We start from the raw sequence: 26,986 nt of genomic DNA, 5'->3' as shown, positions 1-26,986 counted from the left end.
TACCGCCCAGCAATTTATAGAAAAACTGCCAGAACTATCAACCCCAGTTTTCACTCCATCAGACCAAATGGAGCTAGATTTACTAACCGATTATTTAGAAAATACCTTCCGATCCACTTTAGAAAATGTGGCGCCACTTAAAATAAAAAGAATAAGGCAGAAAAAGCTCGCCCCGTGGTACAACGATAAAACCCGTACCTTAAAACAAACAGCTCGGAAACTAGAGCGGAAATGGCGACAAACCAAGCTGGAAGTGTTCCACTCTGCCTGGAAGGACAGCCTTATAGATTATAGAAATGCTCTCACTAAAGCTCGCTCAGCATATCTGGCCTCGCTGATCGAGAATAATAAATATAATCCTAGAGTTCTGTTTAGTGTGATTTCCCAAATCACCAAAAATCAGGCAGGTACTGAACCACAAACTCCAGCAACTCTCACAAATGAAGTTTTTATGGACTTCTTTAATAATAAAATTGAAAATATTAGACAACAAATTCAACCCACAATATTAAATCCAACTTGGCTGTCATCTGACTTGATTGATAAAAAACAAAACACAGTTGTAGAAAAAAGCCTGGAAACTTTTCACCCACTCCTACAGCTAGAGCTGGAGAAGATTATCTCCTCTGCAAATTGCACAACCTGCACACTCGATGCAATTCCCTCAAAATTACTCAACGAAGTACTGCCAGTCATTATAAACCCTCTTTTAACTATAGTAAACCCGTCCCTTAGACTGGGCTATGTTCCCAAAGCTTTTAAAATAGCAGTTATCAAACCCCTGATCAAGAAACCAAATCTTGATGTTAGCATATTGTCTAATTACAGGCCTATTTCTAACTTACCATTTATATCGAAGATCTTAGAAAAAGCTGTGGCCCAACAACTTAGTTCATATCTACATAAGAACCATATATATGAAAAATTCCAATCTGGATTCAGGCCACATCACAGCACTGAGACTGCTCTAGTTAAGATAACTAATGATCTTCTTCTTGCCTCTGATCAAGGCTACGTATCCCTGTTAGTGCTACTTGACCTCAGAGCAGCTTTTGATAGAGTAGACCACAATATTCTCCTAGAAAGGTTAGAAAACATGGCTGGAATCACAGGGACTGTCCTATCATGGTTCCAATCTTACCTAACAGAACATTATGAGTCTGTCAGTGTAAACAATTTATCTTCCAGTTATTCAAAAGTAAGATTTGGAATTCCACAAGGCTCTATTTTAGGACCATTTCTATTTACACTATACATGTTACCGTTAGGCACAGTTATAAGTAACCATGGCATTAACTTTCATTGTTACGCAGATTCTCCTTCTGGGTCCTAAATTGGCAAGAAATAAACTACCAGATTGAATTTTAAATCTCGCCAACTTCAGTCACACATGGCTCAGCAGCAAAAAATCTTGGTGTCATAATTGATTCAGATTTATCATTCGATCAACACATAGGCGGCATCACTAGAACAGCTTCATCTTCCCAACATTGCCAAGATAAGAAATGCCCTATCCCTGCGTGATGCAGAAACACTAGTACATGCCTTTATTACTTCTGCCGGAGTCATCAGCCACACTCTGGAAATGTTCACATTCCCTGTTTTATGTACAGACAGAACAAAACTAATTCCCTCTCCCTGCCTTTTTTCTGAGTATACAACCATCCACACGGCCGGACATGAAGGACGACTGACTGTCGAGCCCTCCTGATACTCACTTCAGACCAGCTGCCCACGCCCCAGCCACCGCCACCTACCTTGGACTAGCTGCCCACCCTGCACTGATGTTTTCATGGACTCCTAGTTATTCCTAATACCAATACTACTGCTATTAATATTAGTAGTATAATCACTTGTAGGTAGTTTGACCAGAGGAGGATGGGTCCCCCCTGGTGAGCCTGGTTTCTTCCTCAGTTCTGAGGGAGTTTTTCCTTGCCACTGTCACCCCTGGCTTGCTCATTGGGGGGTTTTACATTCTTGTTAAAACTTTGTCTTTTCTGGAATTCTGTGAAGCTGCTTTGTGACAAGCGCTGTAAAAAGCGCTACAAATAAATTTGATTTGATTTGATTCAAGCAGTTGATGGTCCCTGTTATTGTTAATGCAGGAAACAGGATTTAAGCATTTCACTGATGTTGGAATAACAAACTTATATCTCCATTTTTGCTGTTTTTTTAGTTTTTGACATCATTCGAAAATGCCTTTACATTGTATGCAAATTTCATGATAAATGGACCAACAGATACGGCCCAAAATGACTTACAAAAATGTCCGGTTCCATTGACTTACATTAAAAGGAAACTTCATTTTGTCCTTCTCTTGTAAAGTTAGGTTTTGCTCCCAAAGTAGTGATTTAGTTGATTATATAAATCAAGGTATGCAATGTGAAAATGTGCCAGAAATGGGCATTTTAGGGTGTATTTTTGCAAAAATAAAATAAAAAAATAAATAAACTACAGTTCCCCTAGTCAAACTTTGCCATTTGCAAGTCGTGTACATGTTTACTATAAGTAAACTATATAGTATAACTATAGAACTGTCTCCTTTAAATACTGATTATTCGTGACAAGCTCAGCAGAGCACACTGACATAATCACTACAGTAATGCTAAACCTCTTTATACTGCCCACTCGTACTGAGAATGCAACCCCTATTACGCTTTTTATGAATATCTACTCCTACTCTGGGGAAGGAATGAAACAGGACTTTCGGGAAATGATGAGATAAATGATGAATTCTTGGCCCATTTATGTAACCTTTAATGTGTACACACTTTGACCTATTCAAATCCGAAACCGCAGGACTTTTCAAACATTTACGGAAATTGATGCATCACTTGCCTAATGTTTAAAAGACCTGAAGTTCAACAGGCTCTGCAGGAAAAAATTCCATTCAAAACAGATTATCTATCTGTTCTTTAGTAAGGACAGTTTACAGTGAGTTTGTAGATTCTCACACTTAACCCACTGTTGTGATATCTTAAAGATCACTAGTGCTTACAACCACTCCCCTAAAAGAGCTGAGCTGAGCTCCATTTCACTACTGACAGGGAACAATCTGTTATTTTTATTATTATAACTAGTAAGATAAGTGAAGTATACTGTGCTCTATTGGGGGTTATATCTCAGCTATAAAACATGTTCGTCAGGAAATAAAGGTGCCTGGGAATGCTGAAGACATGCAGTTATAGTTAATATGAAGCGCAGCCCAAATATATTGTGTGCATACTGGGACAACTCAATATAAAATGACTTACTACCTGAATAATCACAGCAAAAACATAAAATCATCACATGCACAGAAGGAAGCACGTGAGCTTCGCCATCACCTACCATAGCTTCTCACGGGCGTAACCACGTGATTTCTCTAACGAAGTCACAAAGTGTCCCAAACAGGTCAGGTAATGCAGGAAAGATAATGCCATTGTGTCAAAATGTGGGAAAATAGTTAGCCAGTGAATCATAATCAAATTTTAAAACAAGTGTAGTCCTGTTTGGTGAGTCATCTTAGAGACATTTTGTATTTTCCTTACACTAAAATCCCACAGAAGTAATGGCCCCCTGCCATATTGGTTTCCGTGTGTGAACAGCAGTTAGGCTGTGATGGATATGTTTAATTACTCAATATATTCTGGAGGTACACCACTTACGTGTAGGCTTCACTTTTGCTTTTAGGTAGCGCGGCTTGCGCTGCAGCTGTTTTGCTTTTGCAAGTTCTGTGGACACGGTACTTCACGTTTGGTTTAGTCTAGTAGACAAACCAGTGGTTGACGATTCCAATGGCTGAATGAATTATATATCCACAATAACCATGACAAACACCAGAATCGGAGGAAGACACACAATGAGTCCCTCTGTCCAGTTCCAGAAGGAGAAAATGGCAAAATCATGAATGACATTTGAGACGTCAGCACAAAAGCAGTGCTGCGCAAAAGTCCACCTTTCATTGATTCAATTTCTGGCCAAAACAGCCGAGTTATTCCTTTTCCAGCATTATGGGAAAACAGGAAACATATTCAACAGAAAATGACACCGAAGCCGCAGCAACTACATATCCCATTTTTGAGTATATAGTGCGTCACTCTTTTCCTTTATTTTAGCTTCCATTCCGTTCAGCAGACTTGCTTTCGTTTTAAAGATAACTTTAAAAAAAAATACTTTACAAATTTTTTTCCCCAAACCTTTAAACTGCAGTCTTGGAAGTTGGTTGGATTTTATGTTCCTCACAACTCAAGTAATAGCACATGCATTGATAATAAGGGCTGGACTCTGGGATGGTCAGTCCATTGTTCTAAGCACAACAGCAGCTTCTTTCTTTGATCTGCAAATTTTCTTTTTTTTTGCTGTTTATCTAAGGTGACAGTGCTGGTGTTCTCCTCGGTTCTACTGGCACGATTTTTAAGGAGCTCCCTACTCTCTGCATCTTTAAGCCAGCTTCAGAATTTCAATTCCATTTTTGGGAAGTCCAGGTTTTGTCACACCTATTTTGCTTTAACCTTCTAATCTAAGGGCCAAAAAGTGCCTCACACACTCACTCCTGTCCCAAACCTCCTCCACACCAAAACACAAGCCAGATAGATAGATAGATAGATAGATAGATAGATAGATGCTTTGTTCCATTGTAGTCTTCTTCGACAAAGTCAATGCCTGCAGGTGGACAGCTGACCCATAATAACAAAGACAACGTTACATGTAAAAGTTTGGCTGCCCCTCATCAAAGGCACGTTTTGTTGATGGTGTGAAGATGTGTGAAAATAAGTGAACACATCCCCACACATTTTAATACACAATTACTGTTCATCTGCTGCCTGTAACATATTAGAAAAAACAAAATAATGAAATGCAGCCTGTGCAAAAGCTGTGGCACATTTTATATTTCTTCTAATATGTCGTGCAGTAGAATATTTAGGCTTGTTCCTTGTAAACTGTGTTGGCTTATTTTCACTCAGAAAATCAACAAAACATGTATTTCGGCTGAATTTAGACTGTGTAGAATTATATTAAAATAGAAAACAGAAACAACACAGTTCTAACCTGTTTCATTTATTTTCTTTTATTGAATTCCATAAAAGCAGAGCTTTGAGGCAGCGATGGGTTACTGTGCTAAAATATCTGCATTTTTTAAAAAAATGACTGCATTAGTAAAGCTGTTTTATGTCTGTGTAGTGGTAACTGAGGTAAATCAGGTTCACTTTCAATATGAGTCAATGAATCGGCATCGGAAGATATGTACAGTAATAATAGAGGCTGTCCTACATTGATGCATCCCTAATAATAACACTTAAGCTTCATGTTTTCAAGTCAAACTACAGACCTGGCTTTATGTGCATGGCTCACACACACAAACACACACATACATACATATTTTATATATATATATATATATATATATATATATAGTATTTGTGTGGCACTTCGGTCAACTAACATTGTGTAAAATGTGCTCTATAAATAAATTTACCTTGACATTGACTATATATACACACACACACCTACATACCCACACAATGTTGCATAACCTGTAGAACAATTAATGCAGGCCTACAGTCACGTAATACTAGACTAGGTCTACACGTACATTGCATTTTAGTATTTTATGGCAAACTGGTACATTTAATATACTTTCGTCTCATCACTAAAACAATGCAAGCCGAAAATCTACTCGTGGAAATCCTGACACGTGAAATCCCGGAGCTGACAGATTCTTTGTGGGGTTAAACTGGGTGAGCTAGAAAGAAGGTTTAACGCTAAACTCGATTAAAAAGTCAGCCATTCCTTTTTCACCTCACTTTACATTAACTTTTATTCTTTAAACAAATTGAAATGCTGTTTTGAGGGTTATGAAGACACTGCGCTATGGCTGTTTCTCAATGTTTGTTATCGAAAAAATCCTCGTCTAGGCTTCAGTTAAACCAGTGCTGCTTTACTGAGGACTCTTCATATTAAGATGTTCTGCCGCACCTCATAAATCTAACGCTGGTCACTGCGTGCGTGCGTGTGTGTGTGCGTGTGTGTGTGTGTTTGTTTTGCTCCATGGTAATGCGTGTACTTCCCTCCCCTGTCTTGCTCTGCGGTTCCTCGTATTCTAAGGAAACTGGAGTTCAAACTCCCCGTTCCACCTTAAACGGTGCCGCAGTTCCAGTCTGATGCCTCCCGCGCCAGAACGCCGCTGCGACAGCGTTTAAGGTGGACCGGCGACTTCCAATAAGTGGCTGACGAATAGGAGGAAGCCAAGGGCCTCGTTACATTCTTGGCGTGTTTGCAGACCTTGACAGCGCGCTCGGTGACTGACTCAGTCCATGCAGGGAGAAAGCGAAAGCAATGTGATTCAATGGCGGAAGCCCAGTGATCCCCCCGAACATGAGAAACGTAGGTTAGCACATCCTCGAAACTAACGAAGCGAGAAACAGCGCTCAGAATGAGACAAAGCGGGCGGATGATGCTAAAAGCATGTAGTCCTGCACGCGCTGACTTCTTCTGAGAGGATTTCTGAGACGACTCATTCGGGCGTGTGAACATGGATCAAAAATGACCAATGGTGAGTAAAGTCTAAGGTTAATTTGTGCGGTGAAGTCGGTGTCCGCTGGGTTTTCGGCTCTCCTGCGGGCTACAACTCAATCTCCTAAGAAGTTTAGTCTCGTTCAGCGGCAGTGCCAGCCTTACCTTCGCAGTCGACGCGCTGTGGAGACACGCTAGCTCGGATGTGCCGCTGAGGGCTGGGAACAGGTTGCATTTATAATATCGCCGGGGAATTTCCCGGCAGTTTTTCGCCAATTAATCCAGTCAAAAGGAAACCTAAAGAGGATTTACAAGAAAGGAAGATCATTTCGAAAGCGAATGTTGTCTTGCCGCTGGTTTTTAATCACTCCTGGAAAATTCTTGAAGGTCGACGAGCAGAGACGGGATGCCTTCTGCTAGCACTGTGCAGGGAGCTGGCGAACTTCAGTTAACATGGGCGCAGATGAGGGGTGTAAAAATCAGTCGTTACAAACAACAACACGTTTTTATCACATTTGAGTAAAAACGGCAGACTAAAGGCGTTTCTTTAGGTTAGAGTCATTTACTGCTGCAGGTGGGTGGAATAATCTGAGCTTGCACTCCACTAACAGCAGTTAGTAAAAAAAAAAAAACACTTCCAGAAATAATTCAGAGAAAAAAAAAAAGAAGTTTATATTAAGATAATCAAGTAAATAATACGTTCTTATCCTTGTCCTTCACAAAAAGCTCCATAAAACACACACACACACATATATATATATATATATATATATATATATATATATATATATATATATATATATACCCATTATACATAGTCATTATATGTAGGTTAATGTTTTCATTGAGCTTTTTGTATATATACACACACACATATGGACAAGGATAAGAATCAAGTGTGTCCTTAAGGTGTATCTACACACATTTATATATATATATATATATATATATATATATATATATATATACACACATACATATACACACACTGTTACTACTGTTACATGCTTGACATCATAACCCTTCTTGGTGCTACACAAAACCATTTTCAAAAACGTTCTATATGGAACCATCTACAACACATTCTCCTTCCAGCTGAAGAAGCATCTCAACATGCAGAGCCATGAAAGTCCTAAACGTTCTATATAGAACTCAGAGTTCTAAATAAAACTATTTCCTTTATTAAAGACCCCTTGAAGAACCCTCTTTTTTTAGGTAGTGTAAGCAAGTCAGTAAGTACTGAGATCCCCAAAGAACTGCAGTTAGACTTCTGAGTGCATCCAGCGTCTCTGTTAGTGTACAAACGTTAGTTTATTAGGTGCTGTTCTTCTCACTGGAATGGAATTATAATGAAATCTCAAAACTAACCAATCGCAAAGCAGGACAGCTACTGTCACCAAATGTTAGATTAAAAGACAAGGGACTTAATGACTCAAGACTAAAGACTACAGCATACCTGAGTAAAAACTACTCACAAATATACTTGAGTAGAAAAAGAAGTATAACCATTTAAAAAGGGGTGGGCAGTAAGACGACAGTCGTCATATTCATGATAAGTTGCATCGCATTACGTAAGGGCTTTTAAAAATATTCATTTGAAACGACTGTTTTGACGTGTCCAACGTATCAAACCTCAGAGAAACGGAACATCCCGAGTACAGTAAAAATGTCTTGATCGTGATGATTTGAAGGGGATGTACTGTCTCAGGGCAGGAGAACCCCATCAGATGTGTACTTGAGTACATTTACTGAGTAAGTGTGACTAGTTACTACCTGTCTGTCTCTCTCCATCATTCCTAGCATCTTCTTGGTACTTCTGTTGTGGCATTTATCCTACTACCTCTTGCCTTCTCCTGTGAAAGCACTCAGCGTAAAGAACAGATTTCTCTAGACTACCAGCATGTCATTAGTAAACATCTGGAGGACACTGTAAGTCTGGCACAAATGAACTGAAACTAACATGCATTCAATGCCACTGTTTTGCATGTAGACCTAAAAAAACGTCGATATTTTCTCTTTACAGAAGATCAGCATTGAAAAGCAGCTGAATAAATCCTGCAAGGAAAAAACTTTTACAAGGCCTCTAATGGACAGTGTAAGTTTTGAAAAATAATAATAATAATTAATACAATCCTGCCTTTCTCAGAACGGCTTCGGAACATATTTTGGCAAAAAAGAGTGCTGACCGAAAACACCTAACACAGCACGTAACAGTAATAGGTGTTTTAATAATGACTTCAGGGGTTAGACTGAGTAACAATGACAAACAACAATTATGTGACTATTGGGAAAGTAAAACTAATCCAAAAATCTACCCTGTCTGCCTAACAGATCAAAATAAGGAGTTAAGTTAGAAAAAGTCTTTGCCAGTATCACTGTTACTGTAATACGTGACCTTATGAAACACCAGCGATGACTAATAATAAAGGCAACTTGGGATTTAACCTAGACCACGGCCAGAACATGAGATTTCTGCTGCCTCCCAGTGTCTGAAAAGGTAATTGCACTTATTGACTTGACTCACACATTGATGTTTTAATCCTCACAGGCAACACAATACATCCACAATGAGTCCTGTAAACGCATACCAAAGGATTTAGACAAAGACCTGGCTGACAAACTGATGAGGCTTGTGAGAGCTATAAATGCATCTCTAGGATGTCAGTGCTCCACCCAGCAGGTAAGACACAGTTATTGAAATGAAGTTGGGCAAGTGCATTGCCATCCATGCGTTCTTCAAATCAGACTACCTGAGCCTTTAATAAATGCACTTTAAAACACACATATGACTGCACACATGAATTAAATTCTGTATAAATGTGGCTGGTTATTACAAAACAGCTTGCTGTTGGCAGCCACAGCCTTCTGTCAACTAACCACACTGCATTTATTGTAGAGTTGGCACCAGGCCAATACCAGGTATTGGACTGATATCAGCAGAAAATGCTGGATCAGATATCATAGGTGTAATATAATACAACCACCAGACTGTAACGTTAATGACTGGTTCACTCGGGCAAAGAAATCTTGGTATAAACGGCAGAGATGGGAGTTGCTACTCAATTTACACACGGCTGCCACACCAAAAAGTTCTTAAAAGTTCCATATATTTCTCTGCTCACAAGCAGAAAACGTGTCCAAACGCTTAGTAATAATTTCATTTAGCTTAACCAGGTGAATGCAGTATGTGTGAATTAACAGCCAACAGTAAACATCACCACTTTTTCCTGTCATTTTCCATGTTTAAATGATCCGAGTTATACGCTTGAGGCCGCAGTTTGGGCCGCAGAGAGCATAAAGAGTGCTGTCATACTGATAGAAAAGCATGGAAACTTCCTTAGGATATGACGGGTATATTTACCGACTTGTCACTTCACTTTAGATTAAGGTAAAACGCTTAAATCCAGGCTGAAAACATTCCTATTTGAGCAGCTTCCAGCTCCGTTTATAATACTGTTAGCTCTACTGCATTTCTCTTAATGGCACTTTATTATTCTAATTTCATTTTATTCTGATTTTGAATTTTACATGTCTTCTTTTTTATAATTAACATGTAATAATATAAAATAAGTGTGTGTGTTTGTGTATATATGTTAACTTGTTTTCACATAAAAACAAAAACAATAAATAAACAATAAATCATTTGATTGGGGATGTAAAAAAAAAAAAAAAATTGTATACAAATGTAACCTGAATATATTTCTATGTAGATAAAATGATGCTAAACTCTACTGACACAGTAGTGCAGAGTCTGTAAAAATGAATAAAAATCACTCAAAACACCAGTAATAATGACACCACTCCTCATGTAATCATGTCCGAATAGTACTTCAGGCAGTCCACTAACACCACACCTCACTGTAATGCACATCTTCTCACGGCTTAATGCTTTATTAAAGTACCATGTAATATTAACCGGTCATTTATTGCTTTTGTCATTTAAGGGGGAGCCGTCAAAAGTTCCTTTGCACAGGAAGCTTTGCAGACATAAAAACGGCCTTTTGAAAATCCAGAAAGCCTACGAACAGTACAACTCCGCTGCTTAAGTGCAGGCCCTGTGAGAGACATTCAGGAAACAATGAAGCTTGGTTTCACTCCAAACTCAAAATCTCAATCTCAAATCTGTTTAAGAGGATATGAACATATGATGAAGGGACTGGTGAACAACATCCACTGCCAGGAAAGGAAGGAAAATCAGGTGGTTATATGATTGACCACACCCCTGCCAGTGATGATACTCTGAGATGCTTTCATGGGCAAAGTGCATGTTTTCATCCACAGGACTAACTGCTGTGAATCAAGCAGACCTTTCTGAAGCCAAGTGCTTCACCAGCGTTCCATGTTTGTAACTATTTAGAAACTATGGATATCCCCTTTGTTTTCCTGCACTGCTTGGCATGTTGTGTCATGCGCATGTTACACATAGGCACAATGTACATTCTTGGTGTACAGGTTTGTGGTTTTGCTCACAAATCTGGTTTAATGCTTAATATTCTCTATGATCCTAATACTCTTCTCTATGAATAAATATATTTTTATATGAAGACCCTATATTCTTTTTGACTTCATTTTTACATTGACCATGCCTAGTTTAACCATTAGCAAACTGGATGCATCAAGAAAAGACATCAAACTCAGTAACCACAAGAACACGAGGATTCCTCTCGCATGAATGTTTATTTAAGGAGGATATAAAATGAATTTGACATTCTGTTCATAGAATGACAAATCTGTTGTCAATATGCAGTCCGTATTCTTTCTGCCACACAAAAATGTATAATACATCAGATGGAGGGCAGACGCCACAAGCTCATTAGAATTGCACTGCCTTTGTAACAGCTGAGTGAAAAGCTAACCAGAGCTTTGACTCTGAGGCCTTTTAGCTTACGTAAACTAAAATGTTAAAGACCTTTGCCGAGCTGCAGTGATAACGGCTTTTAAAAGGCCCTGGGGCAGCAGGTCCGCGCTATAAAGCTACTCTTTGCATACAGTTTGAAGAGAGTGGTCAGAAAGTATAGCAATGTCGTATTTGACATTTGTCATTTCAGTCGTCTTTGAGCTGAGGTTTTTTTTTGGGGGTCATCCGAACATGTTTGCGGAACAAGCACAATCAAGCTTGAGGGGAAGGAGATTGTGATGGATTGTTGTTACATAGTGTGAATGTACCTTTCATACATTTCACATTCAATACAGATAAAAATACTAGGATCATTTTTAAGCATTAAGAAATACAAAACACAAAGGTGATACAAAACTGAATTGCATGGTGTAAGCGTCACTTCTAAACATGTATCAATTATATGGTAATAAATAACATAAATTAAGTGATAATACTTCAATTCCTTGTTAAATTCCCTTACATAGATGCAATGTTGACTTCGGTAATCAATTGCATCAAAATCATTGCATCAATAGCTCCGATATGCTCCACTTTTAGAAGTCTCTTAATTCTAAACATGGTTCTACGCATGGAGTTCCTGATTAAAAAATAATTCTATTTCTTTTTGAATCAGTAGTTCATCATATTGCACTTCAATAATAAACACAAGAAAATTGAAAGAAAAAAAAAATAGAAAAGGGCTGTAATTCTTGAACAGGGAATGCAACCAGGGCACTAGCGTGATGGAAGGAAAAGTTCAGCACTGAAACATTTATCAAACCCTTTCTCTTTCACTCTCTAAATGCACATCCTTCTCACCCCACACTCACAGCAAAACTTGGCCCAGTCCACAGGGTATCTGGTCCCACATTCATGGCAGAACTTGGTCCCCTGCATGGAGTAATCCACCTCATTTTCATATTTCACATCATTCCTAAGAAGTGAGAAAATGTTGTAACAAAAGGCTGAAAGGAAAACAGGGGCCTGTTTGAAACAGAAAACAAAGAACAGCACTCCCACTACGCCATTGACATTCACTGCCACAATACTCTGACAAGCAAAGGGCATCTTGTAAATCATCCTTTCTTGCTGAATGTGGCAAAACATTGCTTGCCTGAAGTGGACTTGTGGACCTGTTTTATTTTGCACCACTGAAAGAATTATACTTGGAATTACAGATGGCACATATCATATACCCAACAGAAAATGCTGGACCAAATATCAGACAGAAATAAGCAAATGAAGGGTTTCTGGTAATTGCTTATAATGCAAAATATAGTAAAGGTCATACAACAATATGCAGCCTAACATTAACCCATCGATCAGCTATTATACAAGTATTATATTAAACGTTCAATTCTAATTCTGGACACATTCACACTAAAAATGATATATATGGTTTTTTGTGTCAAAGACGTTAACTAAATTAAAACTGTGTTTTTGTATGCAGTATTATGCAAAAGTGAGATAACACAGTAAGAGACCACCCAGAGTCCAACCATAATGTAGAAGTTATACATTATGTGGCACCAGGAGAAAAGCAGATAGCATATTTTACAAATACAGACAATTTCTGTGTTTTTCTGTATTTTGTGTGTCCACCATTTTCCTCTTAGAGCTTCTACTCTGTTTAAGTGACTTGCTTTCAGTTTTCCAATGAAATCTGAACTTTTGAAAAATATCCCTGCAATCTTAATTTAAAGACATCATTAATGAAAACTGGTTTATCAAAGAAATGACCCAGGGTATTTCTTCAAACTTTTAAAGTTCAGTCTTAGAAGTTGTATTTTCTGTTTTTCACAAAATATGTAATCCCAAACACATTCGATGTTGTTGAGGTCTGTAGGGTAGCAAGCCCATTGCTCTTTGTTTGAGTACAAATATTCTGCTTTTTTTGTTTCCTTTTCTCAGTAAGGGCTTCTTGACACCTACTTCCTGACCAGTGGCATTCAGTTCTATTCCTGTAGTGGAAAGATGGACAGAAAAATCTGATATTTTTCAAAAGTACTGTTTATTTGATGATAAGCTCCAGCACCCACCACGACCCAGAAGGAGGAGGCGGCTTAGAAGATGATCGTGTGGGTGTGTTTATTTGATGGTGACAGTTTTGGTGGTCTACTTAGTCTTGCACAGTTGTTCGTGACAGTTTCTATTTAGCATTTAATCATTTCTGAACTCCAGTTTTGGAGACTCCTGTCTTTTTTCACTATTCTATTTCCAAAAAATAATAATAACTTGTGGCTGTTATGACTTTTGCACATTACTGTAAATCATGTTGTTGCCATGTATTTCCTCTTGCAGGGCAGAAGTGTGTTTGACCAGCTTGAGGATGTCAAAGAGTTTGGGAACCACTGCTCTACGGTACTGGACCTGAAAGGATAAGGTGGTATTGTGCTGCATGTACCTTGAATTGTAGTTGTCTGCATTGTAGACCTTCTTCTTGTTCACTCCTATTCCAGAGGTTGCGTTCTTCAGAGCACTCTGAGTAACTACGCCTTTGGGCTTCATACTAACACTGAACACATCACATGGAAAATATTAACAAGAGTTCATAAGAAAATCTTAGTCATCAAGGAATTCAGCTTGTAGCATGTATTACCCAGATGGAGGACTGGTCAGGCCGCTGGAGTTGGTACGAGATGGAGAGTAGCCAGAAGACATGCTCCTCACTGTGCCAGCAGAGGTTTTACTGCTGGGAATCCCTAATGAGGGAAAGAGTTTTTAGAGGTGTAGTGTGCTTTGATGTCCTATACCTGGCACTGATTTAGGACCACCCTTTCTTGGTTTGAAAAAGAAAAAAAAAAAATACTACAGCAGTCACTGCGCAAAGTGGATATATTATGAAGTCTGTTTTTTGTGGAATGGTAATATCCCACTCTCTTCTCTGAAACTCTTCACTTTCCATTTAGTATGAACATTAGTTTAAGCCAATGGAAATGCACAAAATTTTCCTCTTACCCCAGATGGAGTCAAAGAGCCTAACAATGTTTGATGATGTCTAAAATCTGTTTATTTAATCTTACGCTGGAGCTACCAAGCTAATGTGGCTAACAAGTTATGGAAGCCAATTACCACCTATTAACTCAAATCGCATGCCTAAATTCTCACACCTCCCTTAAACTGCTGATCTCAAAATAGCAGCTTATGTGGTTTCTGAGCCTGTATGACACATTGTTATCTATCTGTCTTGACTTATCGACTACATTTGGAGTACATTTTATTTAGTGTGAAAAAGAGGGAAAACACTCACTCTGCAAATCTCTACAAAGCTGAGACCGCCGGGACTTTTAGACCAAAGAGTTTAAATTCCACTGCCTAATGTTATACTTGTTGAGCTAGATATTGATGATTGTTATGCCTCAAACATTTCCTGCATCACCAAGTTCCTCATGTTGGTGCATGCCCTCACACAGTTAAATGTCTAAGTCATCAGCACTATGGTGGAAGTCCCCATGCCCAAAGTTTTGTGCGACTACTATCAGACTGTACATGTTTCCACAGAGTCTGATACTGACACCGCTGTCAATCAGACAATACCTGTTCCTCCACCTTGTCCATATGCTGAACGCTGCGGAAGGCGAGAGGAAGACACAGAAGATACTGAATTTGCCTTCTTCACTGGAGGAAGCTTGTACTGCAGAAACAGAGAAGTTTGTCTCAGTCATCAATGTTTTCTCATTCTCAACAAAGTTGAGTATAGAACCCTGTTGCCAAAAACTTGGAATGCTGTGCAAAACGTAAATAAAAACAGAATGCAACGAGGTGCAGATCAATTAAAGCATATTTTTAATTGAAAATAGTATAAAAACTAACATCTCAAATGTTGAAACTTTAATTTTTTTAAAAATATTTGCCCATTTTGAATTTGATGCCAGCAACATATTTTTAAAAAGTTGGGACAGGATCATGTTTTCCACTGCGTTCCATGACCTCTTCTTATAACAGCACTCTGTAACAGTTTAGGAACTGAGGAGTCAGACTGCTGTTTTGAATTTTAGCTGGTCAACAGTTCGGGGTCTCCTATATCGTATTTTTTGTTTCATAATGACACAAATGTTTTCAGTGAGTGACAGGTCTGGACTGCAGGCAGGCCAGTTTAGACTCTTTTACAGTGAAACAATGCTGTTGTAGTATGTGCATAATGTGGTTTGATATGATCTTACTGAAATAAACAAGACCTTGCTTGAAAAGGATGCTGTGTGGATGGCAGCATATGTTGATCCAAAACCTGTATACACCATTCAGCATTAATAGTGCCTTCACAGATGTACAAGTCACTCATACCTCCACATCATCATGGATACTGGCTTTTGAACTGTGCACTATTAACGAGCTGGGTGGTCCCTCTCCTCTTTAGCTCACAGGACACAGCGTCATTGATTCCAAAAATTTTGATTCATCAGGACACTGTTCCACTTTGACTCAGTCCATCTTAAATGAATCTGGGCCCAGAGAAGGTGGTGGCGTTTCCGGATCCTGTTTATGTATAGTTTCCTTTTTAAATATTAGTTTAAATATTGAGAAGCTTTATTTCTGAATTGTTGCAGTACTGTTTCCCATACAGTTTTTCACAGAGTGGTGAACCCCTCCCCATCTTTCATACCATTTCATACCCAGTCATGTTACTGACCTTTTTCTGGTTAACTTTATTAGCTGCGAGATGTTCCACCAGGTGTTTTTTTTTTTTTTGCATAACACAACTTCACCAGTCTTTTGCTGCCCCTGTCACAGCTTTTTTTGAATGTGTTGCTGGAATCAAATTAAAAATGGGTATATATTTTTCAAAAAACAATAAAAATTTCAGTTTCAACATTTGATATGTTGTCTTTGTACTATTTTCAATTAAATATGGGGTTTAATTGATTTGTAAATCATGTTCTTATTTACATTTTGCACAGCGTCCCAACTTTGGAAACACAACAATAAAAGCTGAATAATAACAAACCATGTACAGCCTTTCAAAGACTGAGAAATACTTTACTGGAAAAGGATAAACTAGGAAGCTGTGAAAACATTCCATTATAAAAATATAAAAAAGTTACAGGCCTGTTTCCCAGACATGGATTAAGCCTTATCTTGGACTAAACTGTGGCATCAATGGTGAATCAACATTGGAAATTCATTTCAATCTTGCTTTAGGCTTACTCTAGGTCTGGCCTTTTGTGGCAAAACAATAAAAAAAATATAAATGAGTGTCCAGGCTCTGTTTACTGTTTAAGACCAGTAGGAGAATTTAAACTATGCATCACGTATTCATGCATATCATCTGCCAATCACTAAGGATTCAACAAGAACATGCGTGTTTTTTTTTGCCTATTTTAACTGTGTAGTCAAGTTTTGCTTAACAAGCTGGAAACTCTGAGAGCCCTGCTTTCCAACCACCCTAAAGTAATAGCAGACATGGGATTTGTGTCCTCATTATGAACTTCTGTGAGCGACTAACCTGGCTCCTTGCTGGAGGCTTGGCTTTGTCACTTCCAGGGAACTTGCCCTTATTAGAAATGCGGGCCGCCTGTTCCTTACAGAATTTGATGTGGCGATCTGCTGCATTCTCGCTGAACCGTCTCTGGCAATACGGGCACTGAATGTAATCTGGAACAAAACGTTCTTGTTACGCTATGGCTCTGGAACGGTGTAAGTGTTCTTTTATGCTGTAACTCAATGTGCAGAGTTGTATTTTTTTTCTACCTGGGTCGTAGGATGGGGGAGGGGGTGGGGGGAGGGGACCTCCATCTTTTACTACTTGATTTATTTGCTTGGCAGCACGGATGGTAGCGATGAATTCCTCATGCTTTCTGCGCCAGGTGGACTGTTTCTTGGGTGGTTCAGGCTGTTGACACAAACATGCCATTTAATGAAAGGGCTAACTGAGTAGGGCCCAGTGCAAGCAGAACTATTAAACACAGTTTAGCGCAAAACTCAGTGCGCAAGCAAGAATACACAAACGGTACGAAAGATCCAAGAAGTCCAGCAAATGACCCAGTATGATCTCCATGTATCAACAAATCATGACTTCTGTTGTTTACAGTACTAAAAACAAGCAAAATGTGTAAGATGCACATTCATATGTCTTAAATCTGAAATATATTTTGAAAAATAGGGATTAAGGCACTCCGGAAAAGCATTACCATCGAGGCAGAAATGCAAGAGTATTCCTGCAAGAGGAATTTTAAAGAGGTTTGATGACAGAAACTGGCAGTAGTAGTTAATGATCAGAAATGGACAAACATAATTCTACACACTTTTCAACCTCATGCTGTGAATAGGGCTGCCTCTATCAATTATAATAGCAATTGAGCAAACTATCGATTAACCTGAAAATTAGTCATGTAATTATTTTATATTCAGGCCAATCAGTGTTTTTTTTTTTATGTACAATTCCCATTCCTTTTAACAGCCAAATTTTGATAGGCTTTTTTTAATAGCTCATATCATGTTTGCTGCAAGGCTGTTGCTATGGTATCCCTGGCGATTGCGACGGTGTTGCTAGGCCATTGCTATGGTGTCCCAGGTGGTTACTAATATGAGAAAATGAAGAATAGTCCATTGGCTTTGTCAAATCAATAACAACAATAAACAGCTAATTGCCAATTACATATTTGGAGCCAAAACTTGCAATTCTTATCACATCCTTAACGTGAACATCTTCAGACTCTGTTCCGACATTAAGAGACACCAGTTCATCTTGTAAACTAACAATGCAATTCACTGCCAATTGATGGAGATGATACATTTGAATCCAGTAATCAAGTTTGAGTAATAGCAACAACCCTACACTGCAAATTGCTTGATTCTTTTTCTTTTTAAGGACATTGTGACTGATTAATTTTGTTACAGAGTACATAGTACTGTGCAAAATGTTTGACAATCAAGAAAATGATTTGTTATTCATCTGGGAAGTAAGCATTATTTTATCTAATCAATTCTTTACTAAACTAAATCAGGTGAGGTGCTGATGAAATTGACCAATTCCTTGAAGTGGCTGGAGTTCACTGAAGTCACGAACCATACCACTGCTCTTCTATCTGTATTCCCCAACCCACTAGCCAATTATTATATTTTTAATCAGAAAAACTTTATTTTTACTGTAAGTATTTATATTGCCATTATTGTAATTACACAGTGTTTTTTAGTGACAAAACCACAATAGTTTTAGCTGCCTAAGTGTTTTGCACAGTACCATGTCATTTTAAATAATAATGGCTACTTCATGAAACTGTCTTCTTTTTTTCTTATGCAAAACTATTGAAGTTCTACTGTACTGATAAAGAGCTGCTAAACACTTCTTCTATAAGCACGTCAGCCAACTGTGTTGAGGTACAAATAAGCAAAATAAGCAATACAGATTAGCGCATACTCCTAAAACTACATATTAGACAGCCTTCTACTGAATGTAACAGCACCTACAGAGTGCTTGTGGCAAGCTTCCAAAATTACCTGCTCAGAATAAGGAGTGCTAAAAATTCACTACAATCTGTTAAAAAAGAAATGCAACAAGAAGCTATTAGTGTGGCCACTCTGAGAGCCAATCAATGGGTCAGTGGCCATGCTCATTGATTAAGGGTTTTATCAGGAGCCTTGTGCATAGTCCTAGAAAGCATGTGACAGGTACTCACAAACTCTAATAAATGCATCATGAAGATGTCAATAGTTCTATAACAAACAAAAGGAAGTTATCACAATCAAAACACACTTGTGACCATAATGTTAGTGACATAATGACGCTGAAGAGCACAGAAAAGCACAAAGTCAATAAAATGGAGCTGTAAGTTTGTATTCCCCTGGTCAAATGATGTTCAGTTGATTTTAAGTGGGAAAGTTTGCACATCTACAGAGAACAAATGTCATATTAATGCACAATTACAGCTTTTTAGCTCAATGTAACATTTTAGGGACAAATAAAACAACATAAAATGTGGTCTCTGCAAAAGTTATGGCACAATTGATAAGTTGAGCTTTTATTAAAGTCCAATAGAAATAGAAATTTAAAAGTCCAATAGAAAAAAAGTGTCAATTTTAATTGTCCATTATGATTTGCAGGAAATCCCATATTTAAGTGTTTTCTCTATAAAAGATGTTTTAACCTTTCACATAGGAAACCAACTTAGCATGCCATTTAACTATGGGTGATCAAGCTTACAACTTTCCTTCTGAATACTTTTCTTTGAAAACGGAAACACATTTGAAATTGGAATTAAAAAATGAAAACAAATACACAACTTACTTTATCAGATTTTGAGCTGCCTGTAGAACTTTGTAACTGAAATGCAATCAAAATGATTTTCAGAGTATTTAAGAGCATGAGGGAATAATGTGAGGTTTGGGTAAGTAAAAAGAACGCTGTTCACACCTGGACTGGGTTGCATTAGTTTCACGTAAGTTTTTACATAGGTTCGTCCTAAACCTCTTTACTAAGTGCTTCACACTATGCCATAATCCTATTCCACCCCTTGCCACTTAGCCCTTAGTTCTCCGTTTTGCACATTCATGCCTAGGGGGAAGGTGGCATGATTAGTGTTGAGATAGAGGGGTAGGGCAAATTTACTGCTGTATGACCCTCTAAATGGAGGTTTTTCAGAGGAACACTCCAACTGGGTTGTTATGAGGGAAAAAAAAAGCAAGATAGCCACGTAAGCGACCAGAGAAACACCCAAATGTGAGTATTTTTTCCATTAAAAATTCCGATAATCATTGTATTGTCTTAGTTTAGTAGGTAAGTGTATGGTCCTATTCTTCATAAAAAGCATAAAAACACATCACTAACAGCATGATAATGTCTCGGTAGCTTGCTAGCTAAATTTACCGTTCCACCTTAAATGTAACTGCTGCTTCATTCAAGGTGGAACTGGAGAATTCGAACAAGAACCTGGTGAATATCTCAAAGAATTAGGGGTGGGCAATAATAAATAATTGCAACCCCCCCCCCTCATTTGAGGGTCGTATACAGAGCACCGCCAGAAGCCTGTTAATAGTAATGTCCTTTTCATTTGAGGGTCTCATTTTGTAGGGGAAGATTTTTACCACTAGCTGTTGTAACCCAGTTCCAAGGGGCAAGGTGACACTCAAAAACAAGAGGTAGGCGTAAAAATTAGAAATGGGATTGGACCTACATCATTTTAAACTATCCTTTTACAGAATTCAGTTAGACCACAAATCTTTAGGTCATGAAGTCACTAGCAGACAAACACCCATAAAAATATCCGGTATGGAAAAGTTTCCAAGTTCACCGTTTTGTTTGGGTATTTCTTTAACATTTGAATGTACCACATTAAGCAAGGTCTCTGTCCAGCTGGAATGCTTTGGCTGCTGAGTCTCACTCACCTGAGCTATGGATATTAGCTTCATGCTTGCAGCTGAAAGTTAAAACCTGGCTGGCAATTAGATCTTCAAGTGAAATCACAGCACAGCGCATTCAATGTTTTCAGCTTAGTCATCTTAACCAAAAGAAGTCGTGTCATGTTGTTGGAATTCTTTTTGCATTGCATGTGGTGTCTGACTGTTTCCTTAACACCTACACCTGCTTAGAAGGACGGAAAAACCTAGTTTGTGTGGTACAACACATTTTGATTTAGTAAAGCATAAATCTGAACTACTTTGCAACTAACCCATGTCTGAACTTGCGTACAGCTAGTGCAACGTCCAGCTCTCAGTTATTTCATGTGACTTATATGAGGACTATATCCTGATAGGACTACATTTGGTAGTAAAATGAGTCTCCAGTTATTCAGGTTGAAATCTGATTGCCATATGGTCTATAATATGCAAAACAGCTCATCTGCCATCAGCAGTTTTTTCCTGTTCTATAGTGAAGATGGTTAACTTCTCTACAATTTTGCATGGTGTTGTTCATTACCTAACACTTTAAAGACAGTACTAACCTCAGCAGCTGATGCTAATAGTCGGGAATTTTAGTGCCCACGGTCTATGTGTATTATGACATAACATACTGACAGAAGTTGTGATTTTTGATGGTGAAATGTGGTTGGGCAAGACAGGTATAGCTGCACTTGTATAAACGTGTGCGTGAATGATTTAAAGCTCTTTTAACAGCTTTCCGGCCAGTATATTTTAGTGAAAGTTCCCTATCTGGATGTAATCCTCATAATCAAAAAGCAAGAAACAACCAGGTGTAAACAGGCAAAGAGTTCTAAAAAAGGGCTTCTTTTTTTCCCCTCCATAAACGACTGACGAGTGTTACAGCTGTGAAACGTGAACCCCAAACCCAGGGCTCCATTCTTACCTTTGGTTTGAGGGGTTTCACAGTGGAGATGTCCGTGCCCTCCGCCCTCTGCCTGCTGGAGTCAAAAACTTTCCTTTTCTTCGCTGCTGATTTCTGGCAGATGGGCACATGCTTCTTCTACACAACGTGACAGGGTGAAAGTGGAAAGTCTCTTTAGGTTATAAAACAATCTACGAAAAAAATACAGCCCAAGTGTGGTGGAACAATTTACTTTATGACTCATGAGACCATTCTTGTTGCCATGCTTGATATCACCAAGTGTATGGTGTAATGGAGAGACTCCTTTGTGTGAACACCTACCAAAGCATGTGCTCATTTGTTTTGATTAGGGGTTTTAAAGAGCAATAGCATAGTAAGTACAGGCTGAAAGACTGCATGTGTAAGTCTATTGATTTTATCTTGTCTTATTCAGAATGGTGATTTCCCATACTCCATGCCATAACATGTCAGCATACACGAGAGAAAAAAAAAGAGGACTTACAAGCACTCGTGAAAAAAAACTTCTGCCACATATTTTGCAAGGCTGCAGATCTTCAGATACAGGTGGAGATTCTAGACAAGAAAAAATTTTATAAACATTTGGGCCACAGTGGGAAAACAACAGAGAACCCCCCTATACAAAAATGGCTTTACATTAATTAATTAAATAAATAAATAGATAAATGGCTATCTATTGTGCATGTTATATATTAAATTATATATTGGTGCTTTATTCCATACGTTAACATCTATTAACCTAAATGTTCATGTTGGACCAATTCCTTAAGATCTTACAATTTTTAATAATGAAGGATCAGTTTGAAAATGGTTTCCATGGATGAGCATTATGAACATGAAGTAGATTAACAGACACGAGGGTGGGTGCACAGCATTGTTAGAAGCCGACAGGTCTGGTCTGGTATGTCATTAAGAAACTGGATCTTTCTGAGAGTCAATGGTGCACAATATTTGTAAGTCAGTATTTGTAAGAGGGGACCAACAAAGATTCTAGGACTGGGCCCCTTGTGCCATGGGCCTCAGTGCAACTGCCCCCACAGTAGTTATGCCCCTGAGTGCGAATATGCAAATTGGGCATGCAAGTTCATGACCTCGACTACGGAAATGTCACTTGACTAATTGCAGTGAATGGGGGTAAAAATCCTGCTGGATGCATCAAAGCAACTACAACACCGAACGCAAACATCTGCGTAACCTTATGTGTGTTACATAAGACTGTCCTACATTTACTACGTGTAGTTAATTAAATCTCATACATAGGGTGTGTCTACATCAACATCACTCAATAACAAACCACATGGGTTTTTAACATCAATTTTTTAAAAAAAATCTACATAATGAATTGCAAAGTCACTCAGAGTGGTTTGGAGTGAAATGCTCTGTTCTAGAGAAACTTGCTGAGTTCACAGTGGTGGTGACAGGAGCCAAAGGCCTGAAGGGTTTAATACATCCGAAAGCTCATTCAGAGAAAGATATTATATGAAAAGGTTAGATACATGCTGATATCTGATGACTGCTTTGGGGCAGTCGTGGGCTGGAGGTTAGGGACCCTGTGACCGGAAGGTTGCCGGTTCGATCCCCAGGGCCGACAGTCCATGACTGAGGTGTCCTTGAGCAAGACACCTAAACCCCAACTGCTCCCCGAGTGTGCTCATTGCCCCCTAGTGTGCATGTGGTGTTTCACTTCACGGATGGGTTAAAAGCGGAGGTGGAATTTCCCAGGTTGTGGGATCAAAAAAGTATCACTTATATCAGACATATAATGTGATAAAGTTTTGGCTTAAAATGTATTTTAATCTGTCCATGGGGGAGGAGTACATGCAGAGTGTTGTTAGGCAAAACAGTCTCCCCAAAACAGATTTTTCAGCTCTATGCCTAGTTTACTATCATCAACATTACACATAAAAGCAAATAGAGAACATGTACAGGTTCACCGGTGGTTTTGGACAGTAAAACAAAGGGCTGAATTGTGCTATTACCACCACTGTAAAGAAACCTGGGTCTGTAAGTTTCTCTACAATGACCCACTTCACATCATACCACTCTTAATGACTGCTTACATCTCAGAAATCAGATAATTCAGATTTTTTTAAAAAATTGGTGGAATTCCCCTTTAATGACAGGCCAAGCAGTGAGGCTCACTTCGCCATTTCAGTGAAGCTTTACTTCAAAAATACTTTAAAAAGACAAGGCCGTGAAAAAAAACATAATGGTAGATCTGCCCACAAGACCTCCAAAACATAGTCAGCTAACGTTTAATCACTGCTAACGTTAGCAAGCGGCTAAATCTAGGAGTGTATCTGGGCTCCTGCACAGCCAGGTTAGCTAGCCAAGTTGCAGCCCTCGACCCTTCAGCTGGCAAATATCAAAACAAAGGCCAACCTGCCAAACATTAAAGGGTTATCTAGAGAAAAACAAAGCTGTAAGCTGGCTGACAAAGGGTTTCCAGCATCTGGCTGACTGAAGAATGAAACTGATAAGGGCTTAGGCGACCCAACCCACCCGGACAAGCAGTCTCACAGCTCAAACAGAGCCAAGAAATCTTGGATCATCACACCATCATTAAAAGGGGAACAGCCGCTTAGGTTAACGTTCGCTTGCTGGCCAACAAAAGACAGACAGCACTGTTCACACCTGTTAAACTGCGTTATTCCAACATTATAAGGTACGGTATGAATACATAAACTAAACCATAAAAGCACAAGGGACGCCTCTGTTATTTATTTACGTGCTTACCTTCAATTTCCTCCATCTTTCTTGGTAACGTTCCTCCTTGGAGATGCTGCTGTAGTAACGGAAAGCGACCAGCCTCGCAAACAGCACCCCCACTCGCCAACGTCCACACATTCCATTGGTTATTCCTCGAACAAGGACCGCGTATGCCGCTTGATTCGTCCGACTGGCTCCTACGATCCAGTATCCATCGATTTCATTGGCCATTCCCCGGGCAGAGGGGGACGTGCACCGTTTTGCTGTGAACGGCAGATGGGGCGTGGGAGGCGGCCCAGGAATCCTCATGGATTCATTGTTGGATTTTTTTTTTGTTTATTCATTTATTATTTTTTTCAAGCATCACAGTACAGCGATGACGTAAATGTGACAGCATTAAGCATCCCTATATATTTAATGGGCAATATAGTAAACCTCTTTTGATTGAAATAAACCACGCAGGAATTATGCTGCAGTCAACATGCAATATTTTAGACAGTGTAACTGTGTTATAATATCATATAACTGGAAAAGACTGCAGCAGTATGTAATGTTTTAGAGGAAGTAATCTTCCTGAAAGTGCATAATACATCTTTAATCTCTTAACTGACTCCCAAAGGGCCAACTTCACCACTTCTTATCTGTATTGAGTTGTTTTTACAGGGATAAGCTACACTTAATGAAATGTTCTTTAAGGTTTCTTTAGTAAAGGGAATGGTTCTATTTAGAACCATTTCATGCTTAAAATGGTTCTTTGCATGGTAAAATGGCTCTTCAAGTTGTTAGAGAACATGTTGTATATGGTTCTATATAGAACCTTTGTGAAAACGGTTCTGTATAGCCCCAACAAGGGTTCTTGTCAAGCTTGTGACAACAGAAGAACTCTTTTTAGTGAATTTGAATTCAAAAGCTTTAACCAACCTTTAGCCAACCGCTTTGTCTATCCAGAGAAAGTATCTTTGCTAGTTGCCAATATGTTAGAGAAAAAGACAGTCCTGAGCTCAGATACTGCTAGAAACAAAAAGTCACTGTAGATATAGAGAGAAAAAGGAAGAGTTGAACACAGAACTCTGTGCCGTTCAATGCAATACAATACAATAAACTACAATACACAGTGCAATACAATACAATATATAAGTGCAGCTGGTGCCATATAGAACCATATAAAACACATTCTTCATCAATCTGAAGAACGATGTCACCATGCAAAGAACTATTTAAGCATGAAATGGCTCTGTATAGAACTCATGGTTCGAAATAGAACCACTCTCTATACTCAAAACCATCTTTTATTAAGAGTAAACACATCTTACTGCTAGTATTAAACCAGCTGTGGAAGTCACAGCTGTAGGAACTGAACTGCCCAGTCAATATTATGAAGAGAGGTCAAAGACTCTCTTCCATATTGTACAAGTCTGCTCTCTCAGTCCCTCAAAAAATAGCCCAGAGAAGAAACACTCGACTGACGAAAACAAGCCATCCGGCTGAACAAGTGAGCCACTATCTCACGGAGCGGCACCACAGAGGGCTTCTTCAGGCACCATGATGGGAAAATGCAGGGTGCAAGATGGAACAAAAGTTCAACTGTCTCTCAGAGAAGACGGATTGTCGCAATGGCAGAGACTGCATTTGAAGTGAACAGACGTCCCATCTGTTTATCGTACTGAAAGAAAGGCCGATGTAAAGTCTCAGTAGCTTATCACTTAGAAATGAATGTTTTAAATATTTGAAGCAAAATAGTTTCTTTTTTTAGTCTACTACTAAACTAGATTCAATCATTTTATAAGGTAGGAGAACGTGAAGAAACGAAAGAAAGGGGAAAAAACTGAACACATGTTAGAAAAAAGAAATATATATAAAAAAGGAATCTTTCATGTCCTAAAAATAAACATAACCTCACTATGGACAGTCATTTCAGACAACACCAGGGCCGGTACTCACAAAGTGGGACTGATCTTGGAATCGATTCCGATTTATAAGGGTCATTGTCAGAAATACTGCTTCTAGCTCAGCAGTCCTGCCCCTGAAGTGGTTTGTGAATATAGACTTTTGTCTAAAGCCTGCAGTTTCATAGCTCACAGCAAGTCATGCTGCATCATAAATCCACATAAACAAGCCTGACAGTAATGAAAACCTGGATGTGGTTTGTGTGGGTTGGTGTTGCTATTGTGATGACCATAGAGTTCTGTTGTTGTTAGCAATGTTAGCCTCACCGCTCCAGTTCCAAACTAAACAAGTAAAAGTTGGACTCTTTGTCGAAACACTCCATCAGGCATGTCAAACTGAGGACATTCCATGTTTCCCCTCAACTAGTGCTGTGAATTCAGTTCACGAAGGCCTTGCCAATTAGCTGAATCAGGCGTGTTTAATGTCTGCAATGTTTTGGCCTGTGAGGACCAGAACCTGACACATGTGAACTACATCTTGGGGTAAATGAGAAATGGTGTAAATTCCTGTAATCAGTGCTTGTGCATTTTGGACAAACTATAAAAATGTGTCACATTTGTGAAAGACTTATGCACTGTGAGAGAAATGGAACACATTTGGACAAATAGGGGAATGACCATGAGTGCACAAGGAGAGCCATGTATGTTGCCCTCAAACATCGATCAGATGAAGGCACCTCAGCAAACAGGATGTTACCACAAACATTAAATTGGGACATG

At 38.9% G+C, this 26,986-nt stretch overlaps 1 protein-coding gene across 2 annotated transcripts; it reads right to left on the bottom strand.

Moving 5' to 3' along the window:
* Window positions 1-11,153: 11,153 nt before the first annotated feature.
* On the bottom strand, window positions 11,154-24,434 carry zc2hc1a (zinc finger, C2HC-type containing 1A). 2 transcript variants are annotated; one of them, XM_017716460.2, is made up of 10 exons: window positions 24,348-24,434; window positions 22,096-22,166; window positions 21,615-21,731; window positions 19,599-19,634; window positions 17,063-17,204; window positions 16,818-16,966; window positions 14,912-15,008; window positions 13,974-14,076; window positions 13,779-13,889; window positions 11,154-12,308 (listed from the first exon to the last, which is right to left on the bottom strand). In XM_017716460.2, exons 1-10 carry the CDS (start codon window positions 24,361-24,363, stop codon window positions 12,173-12,175), a joined length of 978 nt encoding a protein of 325 aa, XP_017571949.1. In that variant the 5' UTR covers window positions 24,364-24,434; the 3' UTR covers window positions 11,154-12,172. The 2 variants fall into 2 exon arrangements, with proteins under 2 accessions (XP_017571949.1, XP_017571957.1); XM_017716468.2 differs by lacking the exon at window positions 19,599-19,634.
* Window positions 24,435-26,986: the final 2,552 nt, after the last annotated feature.

The sequence above is a fragment of the Pygocentrus nattereri genome, chromosome 24 (assembly GCF_015220715.1).
Source record: "Pygocentrus nattereri isolate fPygNat1 chromosome 24, fPygNat1.pri, whole genome shotgun sequence".
Classification (NCBI taxonomy): Eukaryota; Metazoa; Chordata; class Actinopteri; order Characiformes; family Serrasalmidae; genus Pygocentrus; species Pygocentrus nattereri.
Note: the sequence above shows the minus strand (reverse complement) of the source record. Positions and strands in the feature narration are given on the sequence as shown.

Coding starts and splice junctions, on each gene's coding strand:
- zc2hc1a (XM_017716460.2), bottom strand. Junction 21,732..22,095: donor GTTTTTTTTCACGAGTGCTT/GTAAGTCCTCTT, acceptor CACGTTGTGTAG/AAGAAGCATGTGCCCATCTG. Junction 15,009..16,817: donor AGCCTCCAGCAAGGAGCCAG/GTTAGTCGCTCA, acceptor CTGTTTCTGCAG/TACAAGCTTCCTCCAGTGAA.